The sequence below is a fragment of the Littorina saxatilis genome, linkage group LG4 (assembly GCF_037325665.1).
Source record: "Littorina saxatilis isolate snail1 linkage group LG4, US_GU_Lsax_2.0, whole genome shotgun sequence".
In the NCBI taxonomy this organism is placed as follows: Eukaryota; Metazoa; Mollusca; class Gastropoda; order Littorinimorpha; family Littorinidae; genus Littorina; species Littorina saxatilis.
This window is the reverse complement of record NC_090248.1, coordinates 68,751,254-68,771,498: the sequence shown is the minus strand read 5'-3', so window position 1 is coordinate 68,771,498 and position 20,245 is coordinate 68,751,254. Positions and strand designations below refer to the sequence as shown.

General features: G+C 48.5%; 1 protein-coding gene across 4 annotated transcripts in view; it reads left to right on the top strand.

The window, feature by feature from the left end:
• The window catches only part of LOC138965483 (isoleucine--tRNA ligase, cytoplasmic-like), a 52,649-nt gene that overhangs the window by 4,593 nt on the left and 27,811 nt on the right, over positions 1 to 20,245 (top strand). For all 4 annotated transcript variants that reach the window (XM_070337653.1, XM_070337654.1, XM_070337651.1 and 1 more), the window contains exons 4-11: positions 7,388 to 7,507; positions 8,155 to 8,289; positions 10,785 to 10,869; positions 13,909 to 14,037; positions 14,350 to 14,437; positions 15,697 to 15,757; positions 17,794 to 17,892; positions 19,466 to 19,588. In XM_070337653.1, coding sequence (XP_070193754.1) covers positions 7,388 to 7,507; positions 8,155 to 8,289; positions 10,785 to 10,869; positions 13,909 to 14,037; positions 14,350 to 14,437; positions 15,697 to 15,757; positions 17,794 to 17,892; positions 19,466 to 19,588 — 840 coding nt within the window. The remainder of the gene's footprint in view (positions 1 to 7,387; positions 7,508 to 8,154; positions 8,290 to 10,784; positions 10,870 to 13,908; positions 14,038 to 14,349; positions 14,438 to 15,696; positions 15,758 to 17,793; positions 17,893 to 19,465; positions 19,589 to 20,245) is intronic.

Genomic DNA, 20,245 nt, shown 5'->3' with positions numbered 1-20,245 from the left:
CATTCACTTGAGTATTGACCTAATTTTCTTTGAATTTTGTTAATTCTCGATTTTTTAAGGGTACGTACAGGGCGAGGTAGGATGTCTCGTCTTGTTTTGGGCTCTGGTTCTACGGAACCAGAGTCTGCCGGGGGCAACCCTTCTCCGGGCGCACAGCGTCATGTTTTGCGCACGGACAGGGGGACCTTTCGGCGCTCCGACTCTCCCTCCCCAAACGCTTTGCGTTTGCGGCGAGGGAGGGCGGAGAAAGCCTGTTTGAGCAAGCTCAATGCGAGCTTGCTCAAACAGGCTGGGCTTGAACCTGGGACTTCGGGCGGGGCTGCGCCGTCGAAGGTTCGGGGAAGGTCGAGGGGAAAGAAAAAGCGTCTTTCTCCTTCTCCTTCCGTGGAACACGCTTCCCCCCCTTCGACGCCGTTGTCCGGCCCTCAGTCTCAGGCTTCAGCTCCTCCCGGTTTCAAGCCTGGGGGGAAGGTTTCCTTCTCCTCCCTGGCTCGAATCCGGGGGCGGGTCGATTCCCAACCCTCTTTGGGGGTTGGTGAATCTGATCTAGGGGCTACGGGAGAGACTCAGGTTTCGACTTCTTTCTTTTCCGGTGCCTCTCCTGTGCCCTCCTCGGTTTCCACCGCTGTGGAAGCCAGGAGGGACACGGGTCCTCCTCTGAACTCCCTCGCTGGGTCGTCTACTGCTGTTTCGACAGTAGTCTCGGACTCATGGGGGGGGAGATCGGAGGAGATGACGGGGTCTATGAATTCCCTCCCCGCTGGGGTTGGGATGCGAATTGACCCCGTTCAGGGCGGTCCTGTGGGGGCAGGGGTTTCAGGCATCGTGCCTACGACCACTGCTACTACGGTTCCCTCTGACGTCCGTGTGACTGGTGGCTGTCCCTCTATGAAACGCTCCGGCCGACTAGTTACTGGACGTGGAGGTGTTCGACAGAACGTGGTACTTCTGTCGAATGGTCAGGGCGACGGGAACATTGTTTCTGTTGCTCAAACCGACACCTCCGACCGGACCGTCTTGACCCCACGCCATTCCTTAGCGTCTGGTGTTCGGGTGACGGATGGTCCGGACCAAGGGTCCGGAACGGTCCAGGCTTACGGGTCGGGATCGAACCGGACCCACGGGTCCCGACTGGACTTGACCTCCGGGTTTGGTCCGGACGGGACCCATGGTACGGGACCGTACCGGACCTTAGGGTCCGGTGCGGGACAGTACCTCTGGCCCTTGCCGGACCCCCGGACCTACGGGTCCGGATGGTACGGTACGGGACCAGTGGTCCGGTCGGGACCGGACCACCCGACCACCTCTGTTGGTCCGGGTGGTCTGGCACCGAACCGGAACACACCGGACCACCGGACCTACGGGTCCGGATGGTACGGTACGGGACCAGTGGTCCGGTCGGGACCGGACCACCCGACCACCTCTGTTGGTCCGGGTGGTCTGGCACCGAACCGGAACACACCGGACCACCGGACCTACGGGTCCGGATGGTACGGTGTTTCCACGTCCGGACCGAACCACCCGAACACTTTTGTGGGTACGGATGGTTCTGTGCCGAACGGGACCTCCGGATGGTACGGGACCGGACCGGACCACCGGACCGGACCGGACCACCGGAACACCGGACCACTCGACCGGACCGGACCGGACCACCGGAACACCGGACCACCCGACCGGACCGGATCGGCACCCCCGACCGGACCGGACCATTTCTTTTCTGATCAGACCCGATGGGTCCCTGTTCAGTCTATAAATGGCGGGGGTTCGTTGGCTGGACTGACCCAACAGTCGCAGGGTTTTTGTTGTTCTCTCCCTTCGGCTGCTGGAGACGTTTCGTCTTTGGGGCAGGGGTCTTCGCGGCCTCTTGCTTCAGTGGGCGTTTCGTCACAGTCTACTTCATCACTTTCGGCTCCTCCCCCTCAAGCTTCCTACACTCCTGCTGTTGAGGAGTTGTCGGGAAGTGAAGAGGAGAGTGAGTCAGAGGACGATGGGGAGGAGGATCAGGGTCGCCCTGAGGTTAACACTGATCCTCTACCCTTGCCGGTTTCTGATGGAACTTCCGAAGCTATGCTTCGTACTTTCCAACAGTACATGACAGACATCACGCGGCGTCTTGACGCCACGGATGCCTCTCTTAAGCGTCTGTCGTCTAGTGTTCCCAACCCTTCGGTTGACACACAGGACGTGGAGTCTGAGGACGAGAGGCAGGAGGCTCTCCCTCGCACAGCTAGAAGGACGTTTGAACAGTTTCAGGACGTCCTTCCCTCCGACGCCCTCTCGTCCTTGGAGTCCGCTTCGGCCCGGGCGCGGGAGGCACACGCCGCGTCTGCCGGCGGCTCGTTTTATGAACGATCCGGCCGCCAGCAATTCGCGTTCCACCCTAGTCTTAGTGCCACGGTGGAAGCGGCAGCACATCGCCTGAGGAGTACAGATTCACGTGCGAACGCGACCTATGTTCCTCGGGAGGACGCGGATTCAGTGCCGTGCTTTCCTTCGGGAGGCGCACCTCCACTGTTTCCTCGTGTCCAATCTGTTTCGTCCCTCCCTTTTCCCTTTGACTCTCGAACTCTCCCTTTCCAGACTTCGAGTGTTCAGGGTGGGGCTGACGGTGATGTGTTCGTTGGGGAGGTGCCTTCGGTCAAGAAGGTGGAACTGAGCTCTGCTTCGTTCCACAATCTTGAGGCCACCGTTTCTTCCATTGTCGAGGCCCAATCACAGGCCTTGACATGGATGAGCACGCTGTCCACACTGTTGGACCCCCCCGATCGGGCAGAGTCCGATTCCACTCGGGTCCTTGACACGGTTCGAGTGGATCGGGCTTTGCATGCCGTGCGATCGTGCGTGACGACTGCGGCAGAATTGGCCATTGGAACACGGGTCCACTTGTTGGCCCTGTTCCGTGATCATTTTCTGGCTACTTCTTTAGTGCCTCCGGATATGAGGAAGAGTCTGAGGAACACGTTTCCTCAGCCTTCTTCCCTTTTTCATCCGGGCACTGTCCGTTCTGTGGTGGAGTCCACACGCCAGAGGAACACTGATTCTCTGATGGTTGGCCTCGCTGCTTCGGCGACGTCGGCGGGGAGTAAGAGAAGTGCTACAGTCACCTCCAGCTCCCAGCCTCAGAAGAAGAAGAAGAAGAAGCCAGTTTCACTGCCTCCTTCTTCCTCCTCTCAGGCGCCTGTCGCGTTCCCCCCTGCGGCCCCGGCTTCTCGTGCTCCCAAGCGTAAGAAGAAGGGTGCTCAGACAGGTAAGGGTAAGCAGCACCACCAGGGGGGTGGTCGCAAGCCTGCGCCTGCCCGCCAGCAGAATTTTCAGTGAGTCCCGGCCCTACGTTGACGCCCCCTCAAGTTGCCCCTCTTTCGTCCGTCGGTTCCCTTTTTCGGGCCCGCGACATGTGGGGCAGACTGGTCTCCAACCAGTTTATCTTGAGGGTGGTGGGGTCGGGGTTTTCTCTACCGCTGTCGTCACAACCTCCATTGTCCGCTCTACCTTTGACGTTCCCCCCTCCTCGAGACCCTGCCAGATGGCAGGCTCTTCAAGACGAGGTGAACTCGTTGGTCGAGAAGAAGGCTGTCTACCCCCTTTCTCAGCCTTCTCCGGGGTTCTACTCCCGCCTGTTCACCGTCCCCAAAAAGGACGGCAGGTTCAGGCCGGTGTTGGACCTCTCCACCTTGAACTTGTACCTTCGCAGGTGCAAGTTCAAGATGGAAACCCCTTCGTCGGTCCGGTTGGCCATCCGGCCAAACGATTGGGCCACGTCTGTGGACCTCCAGGATGCTTACTTCCACATCCTGGTGGCCCCGGGGTACCGACATCTGCTCCGGTTTGTTTGGGAGGGCACAGTGTTCGAGTTTCGGGCCCTCCCATTCGGCCTGTCCTTGGCCCCGCTGATTTTTACAAAGGTGGTCAAGGAGCTGGCGGCGTTGGTCAGAGCTCAGGGTGTGCGTCTGCGTCAATATTTGGACGATTGGCTCACCCTGGCCCAGTCTCGCGATCAATGCCTCCAACACACCCGGCAGGTCCTGGAACGGACCCATGCTTTGGGGTTCCAGATACAGTGGCACAAGTCAGACCTCGTGCCAGCCCAGCAGTTTTGCTACTTGGGGATGGCGTTCGACACAGTGCTTTACACTGTGTCTCCCTCCCCGGACAGAATCCTCTCCCTGAGGCGAAAGATCCTCTCCATTCAGGCTTGCCGCGCTGTTCCTCACAGGCGGCTGGCGGAACTGTTGGGTTCCATGGAGTCTGTCGCTCTGCTGCTGCCCCTTGCAAGGCTACACAAACGTCCCCTGCAACGGGCAGTAGCAGATCGGACTTCCAGGCCTCTCGATTACACCGAGTTGGTCCAGATCGGGCCTTGGTTTCACGAGGCTGTAGTCCAATGGCTGGACCCGATCTGGCTCAACTCTGCGGTGCCTATCCAACCGAGACGGCCGTCTCTCTTCCTGTACACCGACGCTTCTACGCGGGGTTGGGGGGCCCACCTGGACCTGCACGAGGCCCAGGGGGTCTGGACCCAGGAGGAGTCCCTCCTACACATCAACTTTCTAGAGTTGGAGGCGGTTCGTCGGGCTCTGCTGGAGTTTCGCCTCCTGATTCGGGATCAGGATGTGTTGGTCCACGGGGACAACACCACATGCCTAGCTTACCTTCGCCACCAGGGGGGCACCAATTCTCGGTCCCTCTCCCTGTTAGCGGAGGAGATTCTGCTCTGGTGCCAGACCAATCAGGTCCGGATGTCAGTCCAATTCGTTCCGGGGAAACTGAACGCCCTGGCCGACATTCTCAGTCGGGGCGATCAGGTTCTCCCCACAGAATGGACCATCGCTCACAACGTTCTACGGCGTCTGTGGGCAAGGTGGGACCGTCCTCTGATCGATCTGTTCGCAACTCGATTCAGCGCTCGGCTTCCCAGGTACGTCAGCCCCTTTCGAGACACGAATGCGTTCCACGTGGACGCATTCACTCTCTCGTGGAGGCTCCTCGATGCTTACGCCTATCCCCCGACATCTCTGATTCCGAGGGTACTGGCAAAGTATCTGCAGGAACGGCCAAGACTGATTTTGGTCGCGCCTTACTGGCCAACAGCTCCGTGGTTTCCAGATCTTCGCGGTCTCACCCACGTAGACCCTCTACCTCTGAATCTGGACGGGGGAAGTCTGCTCCAGCCTCGATCAGGCCTCCCTCATCCACGTCCAGAGAGTCTGTGCTTGACCGCATGGCTCTTGTGCGCTCCAAACTGCTTGCACTAGGATTGCACAAGAGTTCAGTAGAGTTTTCCTTGAACGCTAAGAGGCGATCAACTAATCAGCTCTATGACTTACGCTGGAGAGCTTGGGCCTCCTTCGCCTTGTCCAAGGGGATAAAGCCGCTTTATCCCTCAACACAGGACTTGGCCAACTTCCTGGTGGAAGTGTATCAAAAGAAGAGTCTTTCTTCTAAGACTCTTCTTGGATACAAATCTGCCATCACTTCCACGATTGCGGCTGCTACTGGTCGCAGACCTGAACACTTGATCAGTTCCTCCCTCATTGCTAATGTCCTTTCGGGTATTAGCAATGCAGCGGTGTCTAAACCTCGGGTTTCATTTCCCAAGTGGGATGTCTTCCTGGTTCTCAAACTCCTGCGTAGCAAGGAGTTTGAACCCCTGGCAGGCATTAGTATCAAGTTCCTGACTTTTAAGACTGTGTTCCTCATCGCTTTAGCCACTTGCCGTAGACTCAGTGGTATTCAAGCTTTGAGTGGCCTGGAATTTGACATTGAGTTCACCACACATCAGGTGACGTTGGCTTTCCTACCAGACTTTCGAGCCAAGAATCAGAATGCCTCGGAGTTGTCCAAACCAGTAGTCATTCAAGCCTTGGCTCCCACTCTTGAACATGATGACCCTGATCGCTTCCTCTGCCCAGTACGTGCCCTTAGAGTGTACCTGGATAGAACACGTAGCTTTCGGTCTTCTAAGCGGTCACTGTTTGTCTCGCTTAATCCGAAGTACCAATCGGATATTTCTAGACAAACTTTAGCTCGTTGGCTGACCTTGCTTATCAAACAGGCTTATGTTCATGCTCAAGTGGATGTGGTCCCTGACATCAGGGCACACGAGATTCGGGCTATCGGCTCCTCGTTGGCGCACGTGCGGGGTGCCTCGCTCCAAAGCATAATGGCGGTCGCGTTCTGGAAGACTCCAGCCACGTTTATTAACCACTATATGCGAGACTTTTCCAGTCTCAGGCTTGACCAGTCGTATGGCATTGCCAAAGCAGTGGTTGCCAGCATGGTCACGTCAGTCTAAGGTATTTTTCTTGGGTATATTTTCTTTTACAGTAGTACTGTTCGAAAATTGCCTGGGTATCTTAATCCTTGGATTTAAGTGATTTTGATTAAGGAGTTTAATACTCTACATATCACCCTCACACCACTCTGGTATTCTGTGCAAGAATAGTACTGTCGAGGTAAGTGTTATATTGACTGTAAGGCTTCTTTTTAAGCCTACTGTCTATATGATACTTACCGAGACAGTACTATTAGAGTTTCCCTCCCGCCTCCCCTCTTGATATGTTATGGGCTTTTTGAGGGTCTGCAGCTCATAAAGAAAGAGGACGCGCCACCTACATCCTGTAAGGGGGAAGCACTCAGACAGTGCTTGGGATCCACGGTGGCGCATGGTTATGGGAGATAATTGTACCCACGCAGCGTTTTGTCCAATTTTTTCGGCCTATAATAGATAATGTGCAAGAATAGTACTGTCTCGGTAAGTATCATATAGACAGTAGGCTTAAAAAGAAGCCTTACATTCTACCACAGACATACATACATCTATATATATATATACGACTAGTGTCTGTCTGTCTGTTCGCGATGCACGGCCAAAGTTCTCGGTGGATCTTTTTCAAATTTGGACACCGTATTCAGCTACACCCCGGACACAACCTCATCGATGAGATATTTCAACGTGCTCTCAGTGCGCAGCGCTGTGCGTGCTGAACCGATTTTGTGTTTTTTTGTCGGGATCCACTACCAGTAACTCTTCCTTATCTTCTCCAGTGTTTTCAGCCGCGATTATCTCCCTTCCTCCGTGTGGCGTCAATCCATATTCCCGTTACTACTCGCCGGCAGCCAAAAATCAGGTCTTAAAAGGGAGAGAGTCTTAAAATGGAGGTTAATTTGCAGAGGTTATGAACAGTAAGTCTGAGAAAACAGGGTCTTACAAAGGAGGGAGTCTTAGAAGGTGTATGTAGTGTGGTTTAGTGGCGCATGCTGTTCGTGAGAGGAGCTGTTATGGAGTTCGTGGTTGTCTCTACTGTCGCTGCATGAATATTGTCTAGCAGAATTTTGGTAATAACTAATACAGTGAGAACATAATAAAATCCTTGTTTCTTTGTTTCAGGAGCATGAAATTGACAAGGCCCTGGGCATCAAGGGACCGGACGACGTGTTGAAGATGGGGGTCAAGGCCTACAACGACGAGTGTCGCAAGATTGTCTCCAGGTACTCCAGTGACTGGAAGGTAAGAGACGCACCTTTTTAAATTTAGTCACGTTTTGCCCAAATGTTTTAACATAGACAGGGAATGGAGTAGTGGTGTGTCTGTGTGTGTGTAGAGCTTTTTCACTGTTGCCTTCTTTTTAGTTTCAGGCTGACAGATTGAGTAAATGTTTAAATATAACCCCCACCCCAAATCGGCGTATGCTGCTTAAATGGCTGGATAAAAACATGTAAAAGTCCACTCGTGTTAAAAATATAGGTGAACCAGGGAGTTTCAGCCCATGAACGAAGAAGAAGAAGAAGAATGTTTTGATATTGCCTCACGCAACTTGTTTCTTTTTCCGAAGCTACTTTTTTTTTGTAGAAAACTGATGGCTTCTTTGAGGATGGATGGTTTAGCATTTAAAAGGTGGGTGTTTTTTTTTAGGTTTTTGTCCCAATCAGTGGACTTTTAGAAAGTTTTTTGAGGCTGTAGCATGACAAAATATTCCATTGGTAAAAAAGAAACTGAAGCATTTTTCTGTGTTTTTTTTCTCTCGTTAAATACGAGTTAGAAGGATGTATCGACAGACATTTTGTTTATGTTTTAATGGAAGGATATGTTGCTGATTTTTGCTTGATTATGCAACTATACTAGAAACTTTACAACTACACTGCATTGTTGAACAGGAGATCATTTCACGCCTGGGTCGGTGGATCGACTTTGACAACGACTACAAGTCGATGTACCCCTGGTACATGGAGTCCATCTGGTGGGTCTTCAAACAGCTCTACAACAAAGGCCTCATCTACCGCGGATACAAGGTGAGTAACGTGTCATTATGCAGAGAATTTGTATTTGTTGACGTCTATTTTGTTTGTTCAGATGAATGCAGTTATTTTGTGTGTGACTGTGAGGTTGTGGCCATTGTGTGAGGTTGTGGCTATTGTGTGAGGCCGCTCATGACTGTGAGGTTGTGGCCATTGTGTGAGGTTGTGGCCATTGTGTGAGGCCGCTCATGACTGTGAGGTTGTGGCCATTGTGTGAGGCCGCTCATGACTGTGAGGTTGTGGCCATTGTGTGAGGCCGCTCATGACTGTGAGGTTGTGGCCATTGTGTGAGGCCGCTCATGACTGTGAGGTTGTGGCCATTGTGTGAGGCCGCTCATGACTGTGAGGTTGTGGCCATTGTGTGAGGCCGCTCATGACTGTGAGGTTGTGGCCATTGTGTGAGGCCGCTCATGACTGTGAGGTTGTGGCCATTGTGTGAGGCCGCTCATGACTGTGAGGTTGTGGCCATTGTGTGAGGCCGCTCATGACTGTGAGGTTGTGGCCATTGTGTGAGGTTGTGGCCATTGTGTGAGGCCGCTCATGACTGTGAGGTTGTGGCCATTGTGTGAGGTTGTGGCCATTGTGTGAGGCCGCTCATGACTGTGAGGTTGTGGCCATTGTGTGAGGTTGTGGCCATTGTGTGAGGCCGCTCATGACTGTGAGGTTGTGGCCATTGTGTGAGGCCGCTCATGACTGTGAGGTTGTGGCCATTGTGTGAGGCCGCTCATGACTGTGAGGTTGTGGCCATTGTGTGAGGTTGTGGCTATTGTGTGAGGCCGCTCATGACTGTGAGGTTGTGGCCATTGTGTGAGGTTGTGGCCATTGTGTGAGGCCGCTCATGACTGTGAGGTTGTGGCTATTGTGTGAGGTTGTGGCTATTGTGTGAGGTTGTGGCTATTGTGTGAGGCCGCTCATGAAACAAAGAAGATGTTTCTGTCAGTTACTCTAGTTATTTAGCAAGAAATGTTAGTTTTGTTGAAGGTCACATGCTACACTCAGAGACTTTTGTTGGTGGGTTTGAAAGGTATTCATTCATAAGAAGTACCACAGTACTAAGGCCAAAAAAATAAATAGGTGTGGTTAAGGTAACATAGCCAAAAAAAATAGGGTAGGAAGGTAGGCAATCACTTTTTTTTTTTAACTTTTTTTTCTAATGTGTACAAATTAAACCTACTTGACAGGGAAATAAGTGTGCGACTCGAGCGCTTTCGCTTTCATTGCGTTTTCTGCACTGGTTTTCTTGGGTTTTTTTTGGGTTTTTTTGACAAATGTAGTAAAAAGTTATAGGGTCGGCCCCTAAAAATAGGGTAGGTCGGGTTACCGTAACCACACCTATTTTTGGCTCACGTAAGTGTAGCCTATGCGATGCTAACTTTTGTCTGTCTGTGCGTGCGTGTGTATGTGTGTATGTCTGTGGTAGAAACTTTAACATTTGAAGACGTCACATTACATTGACATCACATTATGACGTAAGAGGGTTAGACGTCACGCGAAGGAATTACTGAAAGTCTCGGTCATTGTTATTTTGAGCGGGCCGAGACTATTTGGCAGTCGTGTCCCTGTAAGTAGGCTACATGCAGACAGACAGATCTAGATCTAGTGTCTCGCTTTCTTGCACAGTTTCACCTATGCTCTTTCTGTGTGTGTGTGTATATGTGTGACGGAGTGATTGAGTTTGTGTTACTGTTTGTCGATTTCTTACGTGAGCCTTGAAGGCTTCGCCTCTTGTTTTTTTAGGCCTAAGAACTGAGTGTTGAACAATTGTTATTTGCAAAATGACAACCCTGGTGTTGCCTTCAACATCTCCTTCTGGCCTTCAACATCTCCTTCTAGCCTTCAACATCTCCTTCTAGCCTTCAACATCTCCTTCTAGCCTTCAACATCTCCTTCTAGCCTTCAACATCTCCTTCTAGCCTTCAACATCTCCTTCTGGCCTTCAACATCTCCTTCTAGCCTTCAACATCTCCTTCTAGCCTTCTTGCTTGTGTGTATACAGTGGAACCCCCTTTTAAGACCTCCACAAATCTGAGAAAATGAGGGTAAATTTGAAGAAGTTATGAACCAAAAGCCTGAGAAAAGAGGGTCTTAAAGGGGAGGGAGTCTTGAATTGGAGGGTCCTAACAGGGTCTTAAAGGGGAGGGAGTCTTGAATTGGAGGGTCCTAACAGGGAGGTTCCACTGTAGTTTCTGGTGTACGGGCAGTCATGTTGCAAATCTTATGACTAGTCCTCGCAGTCTTCTTGGTATTAAGCTCACACAGACACATTTGTAGGACATTTTAAGTGTAGATCCTTGAGCCTTAGTTCTTGACCTGGCAATCTTCTTGGTATTAAGCTCACACAGACACATTTGTAGGACATTTTATGTGTAGATCATTGAGCCTTAGTTCTTGACCTAGCAGTCTTCTTGGTATTGAGCTCACACAGACACATTTGTAAGAAGTTGTATGAGTAGATCCTTGAGCCTTAGTGGTTGCTGCATTGTTTGCAGGTGATGCCCTTCTCAACAGCCTGCAACACTCCCCTGTCCAACTTCGAGTCCGGCCAGAACTACAAGGACGTTGTTGATCCAGCTGGTATGTTCACTTTTCTCTTCTTCTTCTTCTTCTGCATTCCTGGGTTGAAACTCCCACGTGCACTTGTGTCGTTTGCACCAGTGTGTTTTAACGTGTATGACCGTTTTTACCATGCCATATAGGTAGCCATACGCCACTTTCGGGTGACTTTTCTCTTCAATCTACGAGAATAAACAAATTCCGAAAATAACTCTGTCGGGTTTGTATGTGTTTTAAAAGAATGAATACCCTTGCTTTTAGGGAGAAAAACAATCCACAGGCCAATCACTAGCGAGGGGTGTGTTTGAAACTGGTAGACACAAGCCAATCACTAGCGAGGGGTGTGTTTGAAACTGGTAGACACAAGCCAATCACTAGCGAGGGGTGTGTTTGAAACTGGTAGACACAGGCCAATCACTAGCGAGGGGTGTGTTTAAAACTGGTAGACACAGGCCAATCACTAGCGAGGGGTGTGTTTGAAACTGGTAGACACAGGCCAATCACTAGCGAGGGGTGTGTTTGAAACTGGTAGACACAGACCAATCACTAGCGAGGGGTGTGTTTGAAACTGGTAGACACAGGCCAATCACTAGCGAGGGGTGTGTTTGAAACTGGTAGACACAGGCCAATCACTAGCGAGGGGTGTGTTTGAAACTGGTAGACACAAGCCAATCACTAGCGAGGGGTGTGTTTGAAACTGGTAGACACAGGCCAATCACTAGCGAGGGGTGTGTTTGAAACTGGTAGACACAGGCCAATCACTAGCGAGGGGTGTGTTTGAAACTGGTAGACACAGGCCAATCACTAGCGAGGGGTGTGTTTGAAACTGGTAGAAACAGGCCAATCACTAGCGAGGGGTGTGTTTGAAACTGGTAGACACAGGCCAATCACTAGCGAGGGGTGTGTTTGAAACTGGTAGACACAAGCCAATCACTAGCGAGGGGTGTGTTTGAAACTGGTAGACACAGGCCGATCACTAGCGAGGGGTGTGTTTGAAACTGGTAGACACAGGCCAATCACTAGCGAGGGGTGTGTTTGAAACTGGTAGACACAGGCCAATCACTAGCGAGGGGTGTGTTTGAAACTGGTAGACACAGGCCAATCACTAGCGAGGGGTGTGTTTGAAACTGGTAGACACAGGCCAATCACTAGCGAGGGGTGTGTTTGAAACTGGTAGACACAGGCCAATCACTAGCGAGGGGTGTGTTTGAAACTGGTAGACACAAGCCAATCACTAGCGAGGGGTGTGTTTGAAACTGGTAGACACAGGCCAATCACTAGCGAGGGGTGTGTTTGAAACTGGTAGACACAGGCCAATCACTAGCGAGGGGTGTGTTTGAAACTGGTAGACACAGGCCAATCACTAGCGAGGGGTGTGTTTGAAACTGGTAGAAACAGGCCAATCACTAGCGAGGGGTGTGTTTGAAACTGGTAGACACAGGCCAATCACTAGCGAGGGGTGTGTTTGAAACTGGTAGACACAAGCCAATCACTAGCGAGGGGTGTGTTTGAAACTGGTAGACACAGGCCAATCACTAGCGAGGGGTGTGTTTGAAACTGGTAGACACAAGCCAATCACTAGCGAGGGGTGTGTTTGAAACTGGTAGACACAGGCCAATCACTAGCGAGGGGTGTGTTTGAAACTGGTAGACACAGGCCAATCACTAGCGAGGGGTGTGTTTGAAACTGGTAGACACAGGCCAATCACTAGCGAGGGGTGTGTTTGAAACTGGTAGACACAAGCCAATCACTAGCGAGGGGTGTGTTTGAAACTGGTAGACACAGGCCAATCACTAGCGAGGGGTGTGTTTGAAACTGGTGGACACAGGCCAATCACTAGCGAGGGGTGTGTTTGAAACTGGTGAACACAGGCCAATCACTAGCGAGGGGTGTGTTTGAAACTGGTAGAAACAGGCCAATCACTAGCGAGGGGTGTGTTTGAAACTGGTAGACACAGGCCAATCACTAGCGAGGGGTGTGTTTGAAACTGGTAGACACAAGCCAATCACTAGCGAGGGGTGTGTTTGAAACTGGTAGACACAGGCCAATCACTAGCGAGGGGTGTGTTTGAAACTGGTAGACACAGGCCAATCACTAGCGAGGGGTGTGTTTGAAACTGGTAGACACAGGCCAATCACTAGCGAGGGGTGTGTTTGAAACTGGTAGACACAGGCCAATCACTAGCGAGGGGTGTGTTTGAAACTGGTAGACACAGGCCAATCACTAGCGAGGGGTGTGTTTGAAACTGGTAGACACAGGCCAATCACTAGCGAGGGGTGTGTTTGAAACTGGTAGACACAAGCCAATCACTAGCGAGGGGTGTGTTTGAAACTGGTAGACACAGGCCAATCACTAGCGAGGGGTGTGTTTGAAACTGGTAGAAACAGGCCAATCACTAGCGAGGGGTGTGTTTGAAACTGGTAGACACAGGCCAATCACTAGCGAGGGGTGTGTTTGAAACTGGTAGACACAAGCCAATCACTAGCGAGGGGTGTGTTTGAAACTGGTAGACACAGGCCAATCACTAGCGAGGGGTGTGTTTGAAACTGGTAGACACAGGCCAATCACTAGCGAGGGGTGTGTTTGAAACTGGTAGACACAGGCCAATCACTAGCGAGGGGTGTGTTTGAAACTGGTAGACACAGGCCAATCACTAGCGAGGGGTGTGTTTGAAACTGGTAGACACAGGCCAATCACTAGCGAGGGGTGTGTTTGAAACTCGTAGACAAGGAGCACGTGGGGATTATTTGTCTCCCTGAAAGCAAGGGTATTCACTCTTTCAAAACCCATACAAACCTGACAAGAGTTATTCCCAAATATCGTCTATTCTGATTGTTAAAGAGATTGTTATACCATATTAGTGTTGTTGCATGTTTGGGCAAGAGGATTTTCCAGTTTCAGTCTTGTTTGGTTTTCCGTCTTTGTTCTAAAACCAGTAAGGAATAGACGTAGGTGCGTCAAAGGTGGTTTGTTGTTAATTGATAATGAAGTTGTTATCTTTCTCAAATTGTGTCAAGCCAGGAAACAGATTGCTAACTGAATTTTTATTTTTGTTTGCAGTGATTATCAGTTTCCCACTGGAGGAGGACCCCAAAACTCTATTGGTTGCCTGGACAACCACTCCATGGACTCTGCCGTCCAACCTTGCCCTCTGTGTGCACCCTGACCTGGACTATGTCAAAGTTCAAGGTCAGCTTTTTCTTTATCCTGCAAAAGGTCTTTCTTTCCCCAAAATGCTGAGGTAGGGGGGTAATTCGCATCACAACATTTTGACTCTTCTTTCAGTATATGACATCATTTCCATTGGCCTTTTTTTAAAAAAATTTTTTTTTAGAGATAGCTGTTAACATCCTGAAGAAGTTAGCGACTGTCTGACATAAGTTTGATAAAGAATTTACCCAAACTGGTTGCTGTTTTGTTTTCTGTTATTTTTTCTTGTATAGCCGTTAACATTATGTTATTCTTTAACATTGCTTTAAAGTATGCTGTTTACATTTGCAGAAAAGTCGAGTGGGAAGGTGTACATCCTGATGGAAGCACGTCTGGAGGCTCTCTTCAAAACTGAAGACGAGTACAACATCTTGGACAAGTAAGTCGTCTCACAAACCTTTTTATGTTTCTTTTTCTCTGTTTCTTTGGCTGCCATCAGAAACGGATGCTCAAAAGCTTTTGTGTAAAAGGGCAATGCTGCAGCTTGCGAACCCTTTTCCCCCCTCCCATGTGCAGATCCCTGAAGCACCCGCTATACACAATTCTACCTATGATGCATAACGGTTTCCATTTCTACTGGTTTCCAGCGATGTTTGAGAATTTATGATTTTGGAAAACTTGCAGTAGTTACTTTGCTGCGATTGTTTTACTCCCCTGAGTAATGAGGAGAGTCCTAGGAATGCTGTGATTGTTTTACTCCCCTGAGTAATGAGGAGAGTCCTAGGAATGCTGCGATTGTTTTACTCCCCTGAGTAATGAGGAGAGTCCTAGGAATGCTGCGATTGTTTTACTCCCCTGAGTAATGAGGAGAGTCCTAGGAATGCTGCGATTGTTTTACTCCCCTGAGTAATGAGGAGAGTCCTAGGAATGCTGCGATTGTTTTACTCCCCTGAGTAATGAGGAGAGTCCTAGGAATGCTGCGATTGTTTTACTCCCCTGAGTAATGAGGAGAGTCCTGGGAATGAGCAGTGTTACTGTTAGGCTGTCCAGCCGCCCGTAGATTAAAAAAACCTTAACATTGAAGTTATCTCGGATGTTTTTGTAGCTAGATCTTTGAAACTTTGCACACTTCTAGGGTTTGATGATCTCCCAACATACCCCAGTTTGGTTAAACCTCGTCAAATGTTGGGGTCAAAGTGGGGTCATGTTCGATTCATAGAAACTTAACATTGAGGATTTCTCTGTTTTTGAAGCAAGAGCCACCAAATTTCATACACTTGTAGGTTTTGATGATTTTCAAGGAAAGAGGGGTTGTTAGGTTTTGATGATTTTCAAGGAAAGAGGGGTTGTTAGGTTTTGATGATTTTCAAGGAAAGAGGGGTTGTTAGGTTTTGATGATTTTCAAGGAAAGAGGGGTTGTTAGGTTTTGATGATTTTCAAGGAAAGAGGGGTTGTTAGGTTTTGATGATTTTCAAGGAAAGAGGGGTTGTTAGGTTTTGATGATTTTCAAGGAAAGAGGGGTTGTTAGGTTTTGATGATTTTCAAGGAAAGAGGGGTTGTTAGGTTTTCAGTGTGTTCACACTGTTATCACATTCGTATTTCTGTTTGGTTTCATTTTTTGTCCAAAAGATTATCAAAATAGTAAAGACAGTAGGTGGTCTATTTGGGTTTCTTTTTACTCCATGCTTTCCGATTCAGGTTCAAGGGCAAGACGCTGGACGGGATGAAATACAAACCACTGTTCAACTACTTTTCTTATGTGAGTAGCTGTCGATATTATTATTTTTTCTTGTGTAAGTAAAGTATTTCTTTAACTTGGATGCATGATTGTGAAAGAAGGGAACAACTGTGATTTTTATTTTCTAGCTTTTATTTTAATGCCTCTGTATTTACAGTAAGAGAACCCCTATTTTAAGACGTAGACAAATCTAAGAAAATCAGGTCTTAGAAAGGAGGGAGTTTTAAAATGGAGTTAAATTTACAGAGGTTATAAACACACACACAAAATATATAAGATCTGAAAATGGGGGAAGTCTTTAAATTGGGGGGCTTCAAAGGGGGTTACACTATATTTCTTCAAAATACTAGGACACAGCTCTGCTGCACACAACTTACCAGGCTTGAGACTGCCTTCAAAACACTAGGACACAGCTCTGCTACACACAACTTACCAGGCTTGAGACTGCCTTCAAAATACTAGGACACAGCTCTGCTACACACAACTTACCAGGCTTGAGACTGCCTTCAAAACACTAGGACACAGTTCTGCTACATACAACTTACCAGGCTTGAGACTGCCTTCAAAACACTAGGACACAGCTCTGCTACATACAACTTACCAGGCTTGAGACTGCCTTCAAAACACTAGGACACAGCTCTGCTACATACAACTTACCAGGCTTGAGACTGCCTTCAAAACACTAGGACACAGCTCTGCTGCACACAACTTACCAGGCTTGAGACTGCCTTCAAAACACTAGGACACAGCTCTGCTACACACAACTTACCAGGCTTGAGACTGCCTTCAAAATACTAGGACACAGCTCTGCTCCACACAACTTACCAGGCTTGAGACTGCCTTTAAAACACTAGGACACAGCTCTGCTACACACAACTTACCAGGCTTGAGACTGCCTTCAAAACACTAGGACACAGCTCTGCTACATACAACTTACCAGGCTTGAGACTGCCTTCAAAACACTAGGACACAGCTCTGCTACATACAACTTACCAGGCTTGAGACTGCCTTCAAAACACTAGGACACAGCTCTGCTACATACAACTTACCAGGCTTGAGACTGCCTTCAAAACACTAGGACACAGCTCTGCTACATACAACTTACCAGGCTTGAGACTGCCTTCAAAACACTAGGACACAGCTCTGCTACATACAACTTACCAGGCTTGAGACTGCCTTCAAAACACTAGGACACAGCTCTGCTACATACAACTTACCAGGCTTGAGACTGCCTTCAAAACACTAGGACACAGCTCTGCTACACACAACTTACCAGGCTTGAGACTGCCTTCAAAACACTAGGACACAGCTCTGCTACATACAACTTACCAGGCTTGAGACTGCCTTCAAAACACTAGGACACAGCTCTGCTACATACAACTTACCAGGCTTGAGACTGCCTTCAAAACACTAGGACACAGCTCTGCTACACACAACTTACCAGGCTTGAGACTGCCTTCAAAACACTAGGACACAGCTCTGCTACATACAACTTACCAGGCTTGAGACTGCCTTCAAAACACTAGGACACAGCTCTGCTACATACAACTTACCAGGCTTGAGACTGCCTTCAAAACACTAGGACACAGCTCTGCTACATACAACTTACCAGGCTTGAGACTGCCTTCAAAACACTAGGACACAGCTCTGCTCCACACAACTTACCAGGCTTGAGACTGCCTTCAAAACACTAGGACACAGCTCTGCTACATACAACTTACCAGGCTTGAGACTGCCTTCAAAACACTAGGACACAGCTCTGCTACATACAACTTACCAGGCTTGAGACTGCCTTCATTTACAAGCTCTTCAGACCGCCCTTGAGATCCCCATGTTGCACAAGTATGCATACTATTTAAAACGAATTGTGGGGTCATTCTTTCAGGCTTTGTTTACAATTTGATGATCTCATGCCTGGTTACAGACATGGGTCTGTGTGGCTTTGAGTGGGAAGGTTATGAGAACAGAATGGATCGATAAGTGTGTGTAGTGCCTCAGAAGATATGAATTGTACCAGTGTCATTGAATAAAATATCATGTGTTCCCATCATTTTCAGATGCGTGAGAAGACTGGAGCATTCCGAGTGGTGACAGGGACGTACGTGACAACTGACGCTGGTACCGGCATTGTTCATCAGGCGCCGTACTTTGGTGAGGTAAGAAGCTGCTGCTGGATCTAGCCAACTGCTTTGACCAATAGGGATGGAGAGAGATCTAGCCAACTGCTTTGACCAATAGGGATGGAGAGAGATCTAGCCAACTGCTTTGACCAATAGGGATGGAGAGAGATCTAGCCAACTGCTTTGACCAATAGGGATGGAGAGAGATCTAGCCAACTGCTTTGACCAATAGGGATGGAGAGAGATCTAGCCAACTGCTTTGACCAATAGGGATGGAGAGAGATCTAGCCAACTGCTTTGACCAATAGGGATGGAGAGAGATCTAGCCAACTGCTTTGACCAATAGGGATGGAAAGAGATCTAGCCAACTGCTTTGACCAATAGGGATGGAGAGAGATCTAGCCAACTGCTTTGACCAATAGGGATGGAGAGAGATCTAGCCAACTGCTTTGACCAATAGGGATGGAGAGAGATCTAGCCAACTGCTTTGACCAATAGGGATGGAGAGAGATCTAGCCAACTGCTTTGACCAATAGGGATGGAGAAAGATCTAGCCAACTGCTTTGACCAATAGGGATGGAGAAAGATCTAGCAAACTGCTTTGACCAATAGGGATGGAGAGAGATCTAGCCAACTGCTTTGACCAATAGTGATGGAGAGAGATCTAGCCAACTGCTTTGACCAATAGGGATGGAGAGAGATCTAGCCAACTGCTTTGACCAATAGGGATGGAGAGAGAGATCTAGCCAACTGCTTTGACCAATAGGGATGGAGAGAGATCTAGCCAACTGCTTTGACCAATAGGGATGGAGAGAGATCTAGCCAACTACTTTGACCAATAGGGATGGAGAAAGATCTAGCAAACTGCTTTGACCAATAGGGATGGAGAGAGATCTAGCCAACTGCTTTGACCAATAGGGATGGAGAAAGATCTAGCAAACTGCTTTGACCAATAGGGATGGAGAGAGATCTAGCCAACTGCTACCTTGAATGGTTGAAAACGACGTTAAACACCAAATAAAGAAAGAAAGAATAGCCAACTGCTTTGACCAATAGGGATGGAGAAAGATCTAGCCAACTGCTTTGACCAATAGGGATGGAGAGAGATCTAGCCAACTGCTTTGACCAATGGGGATGGAGAGAGATCTAGCCAACTGCTTTGACCAATAGGGATGGAGAAAGCAGAGTGAATTACAAGGAAACAGAAGTGCAGGGAACACACAAAACTTGCTTTGTGATTTTCATGTAGACATGGTAAAACAAGACACTAAATTAATTATGTACACCTGTTGCACTTGTAGAGGTTCTTGCTTTGCCCTGAAAACTCTTGCCGTTGTTGTTATACATTTACGAACAAGTTTCTGGCTCATTCTTTTTGTTTAAAGCTGGTAAAAATACTTCAGTTCCTAATTAATTTTAGTCTTAAAAATTTTTTTTATGGTTGCCAAGCACATCATTGTGGGGCGTTTAATCAATTGACATGCATCCGTCCACACACAATGTATTTTCATTCATCCTTCAACATTTACCACACAATTTTAGTCTTTAAGAGTTACGGTTTTCTTTCCCTTTTCTCCAGAATGTAAGCTCTTTTGCTTTGGTCTTTCAGGACGATTACAGCGTCACACTGGCAAACGGCATCATCAGCAAAGAGATGAGTGTCATATGCCCTGTGGATGCCTGTGGCTGTTTCACGGAGGATGTCCCGGACTTCAAGGGCATGCACGTCAAGGTACGGAAGAACCAGTCACAGTTACCTATGACAGAAAAGACCATGTGAATGTGTAGGTGTATGGTGACGAATGTCAAATATAGGAATGTATTGGATTTTCACCGAAAGCGGCGGGGTAAAAATGTCCATACTTGTAAAAACCCACTCGTGCATGAGTGTGTGTGGGAGTTTGAGCCCATGAAAGCACAAGATGAAGAAGAAGAAATGTATTTTGCTTCAACTGTCAAGCTGGTCGCAAAAAATAGGGGAACCCTTGTTTTGCTGACTTTGAAAATAATTTGTTGAACTTTTTCCTTCATTTTGATGATGTGTTGTGACAGCAAATTGTTCCCAGGTTTGTGAGTATGACAATGGGGGCTTCATGGACAATGATCGTCTTGTGATATGCTTCAGTAGAATATGAGGTAAAAAGCTAGGACAAGTTGAGAAGTGGAGTGTATAACAAAAATGTTGTTGCAATGTTTGCTTCGTGTAATATGCTTCAGTAGAATATGAGGTAAAAAGCTAGGACAAGTTGAGAAGTGGAGGGTATAACAAAAATGTTGTTGCAATGTTTGCTTCGTGTAATATGCTTCAGTAGAATATGAGGTAAAAAGCTAGAACAAGTTGAGAAGTGGAGGGTATAACAAAAATGTTGTTGCAATGTTTGCTTCGTGT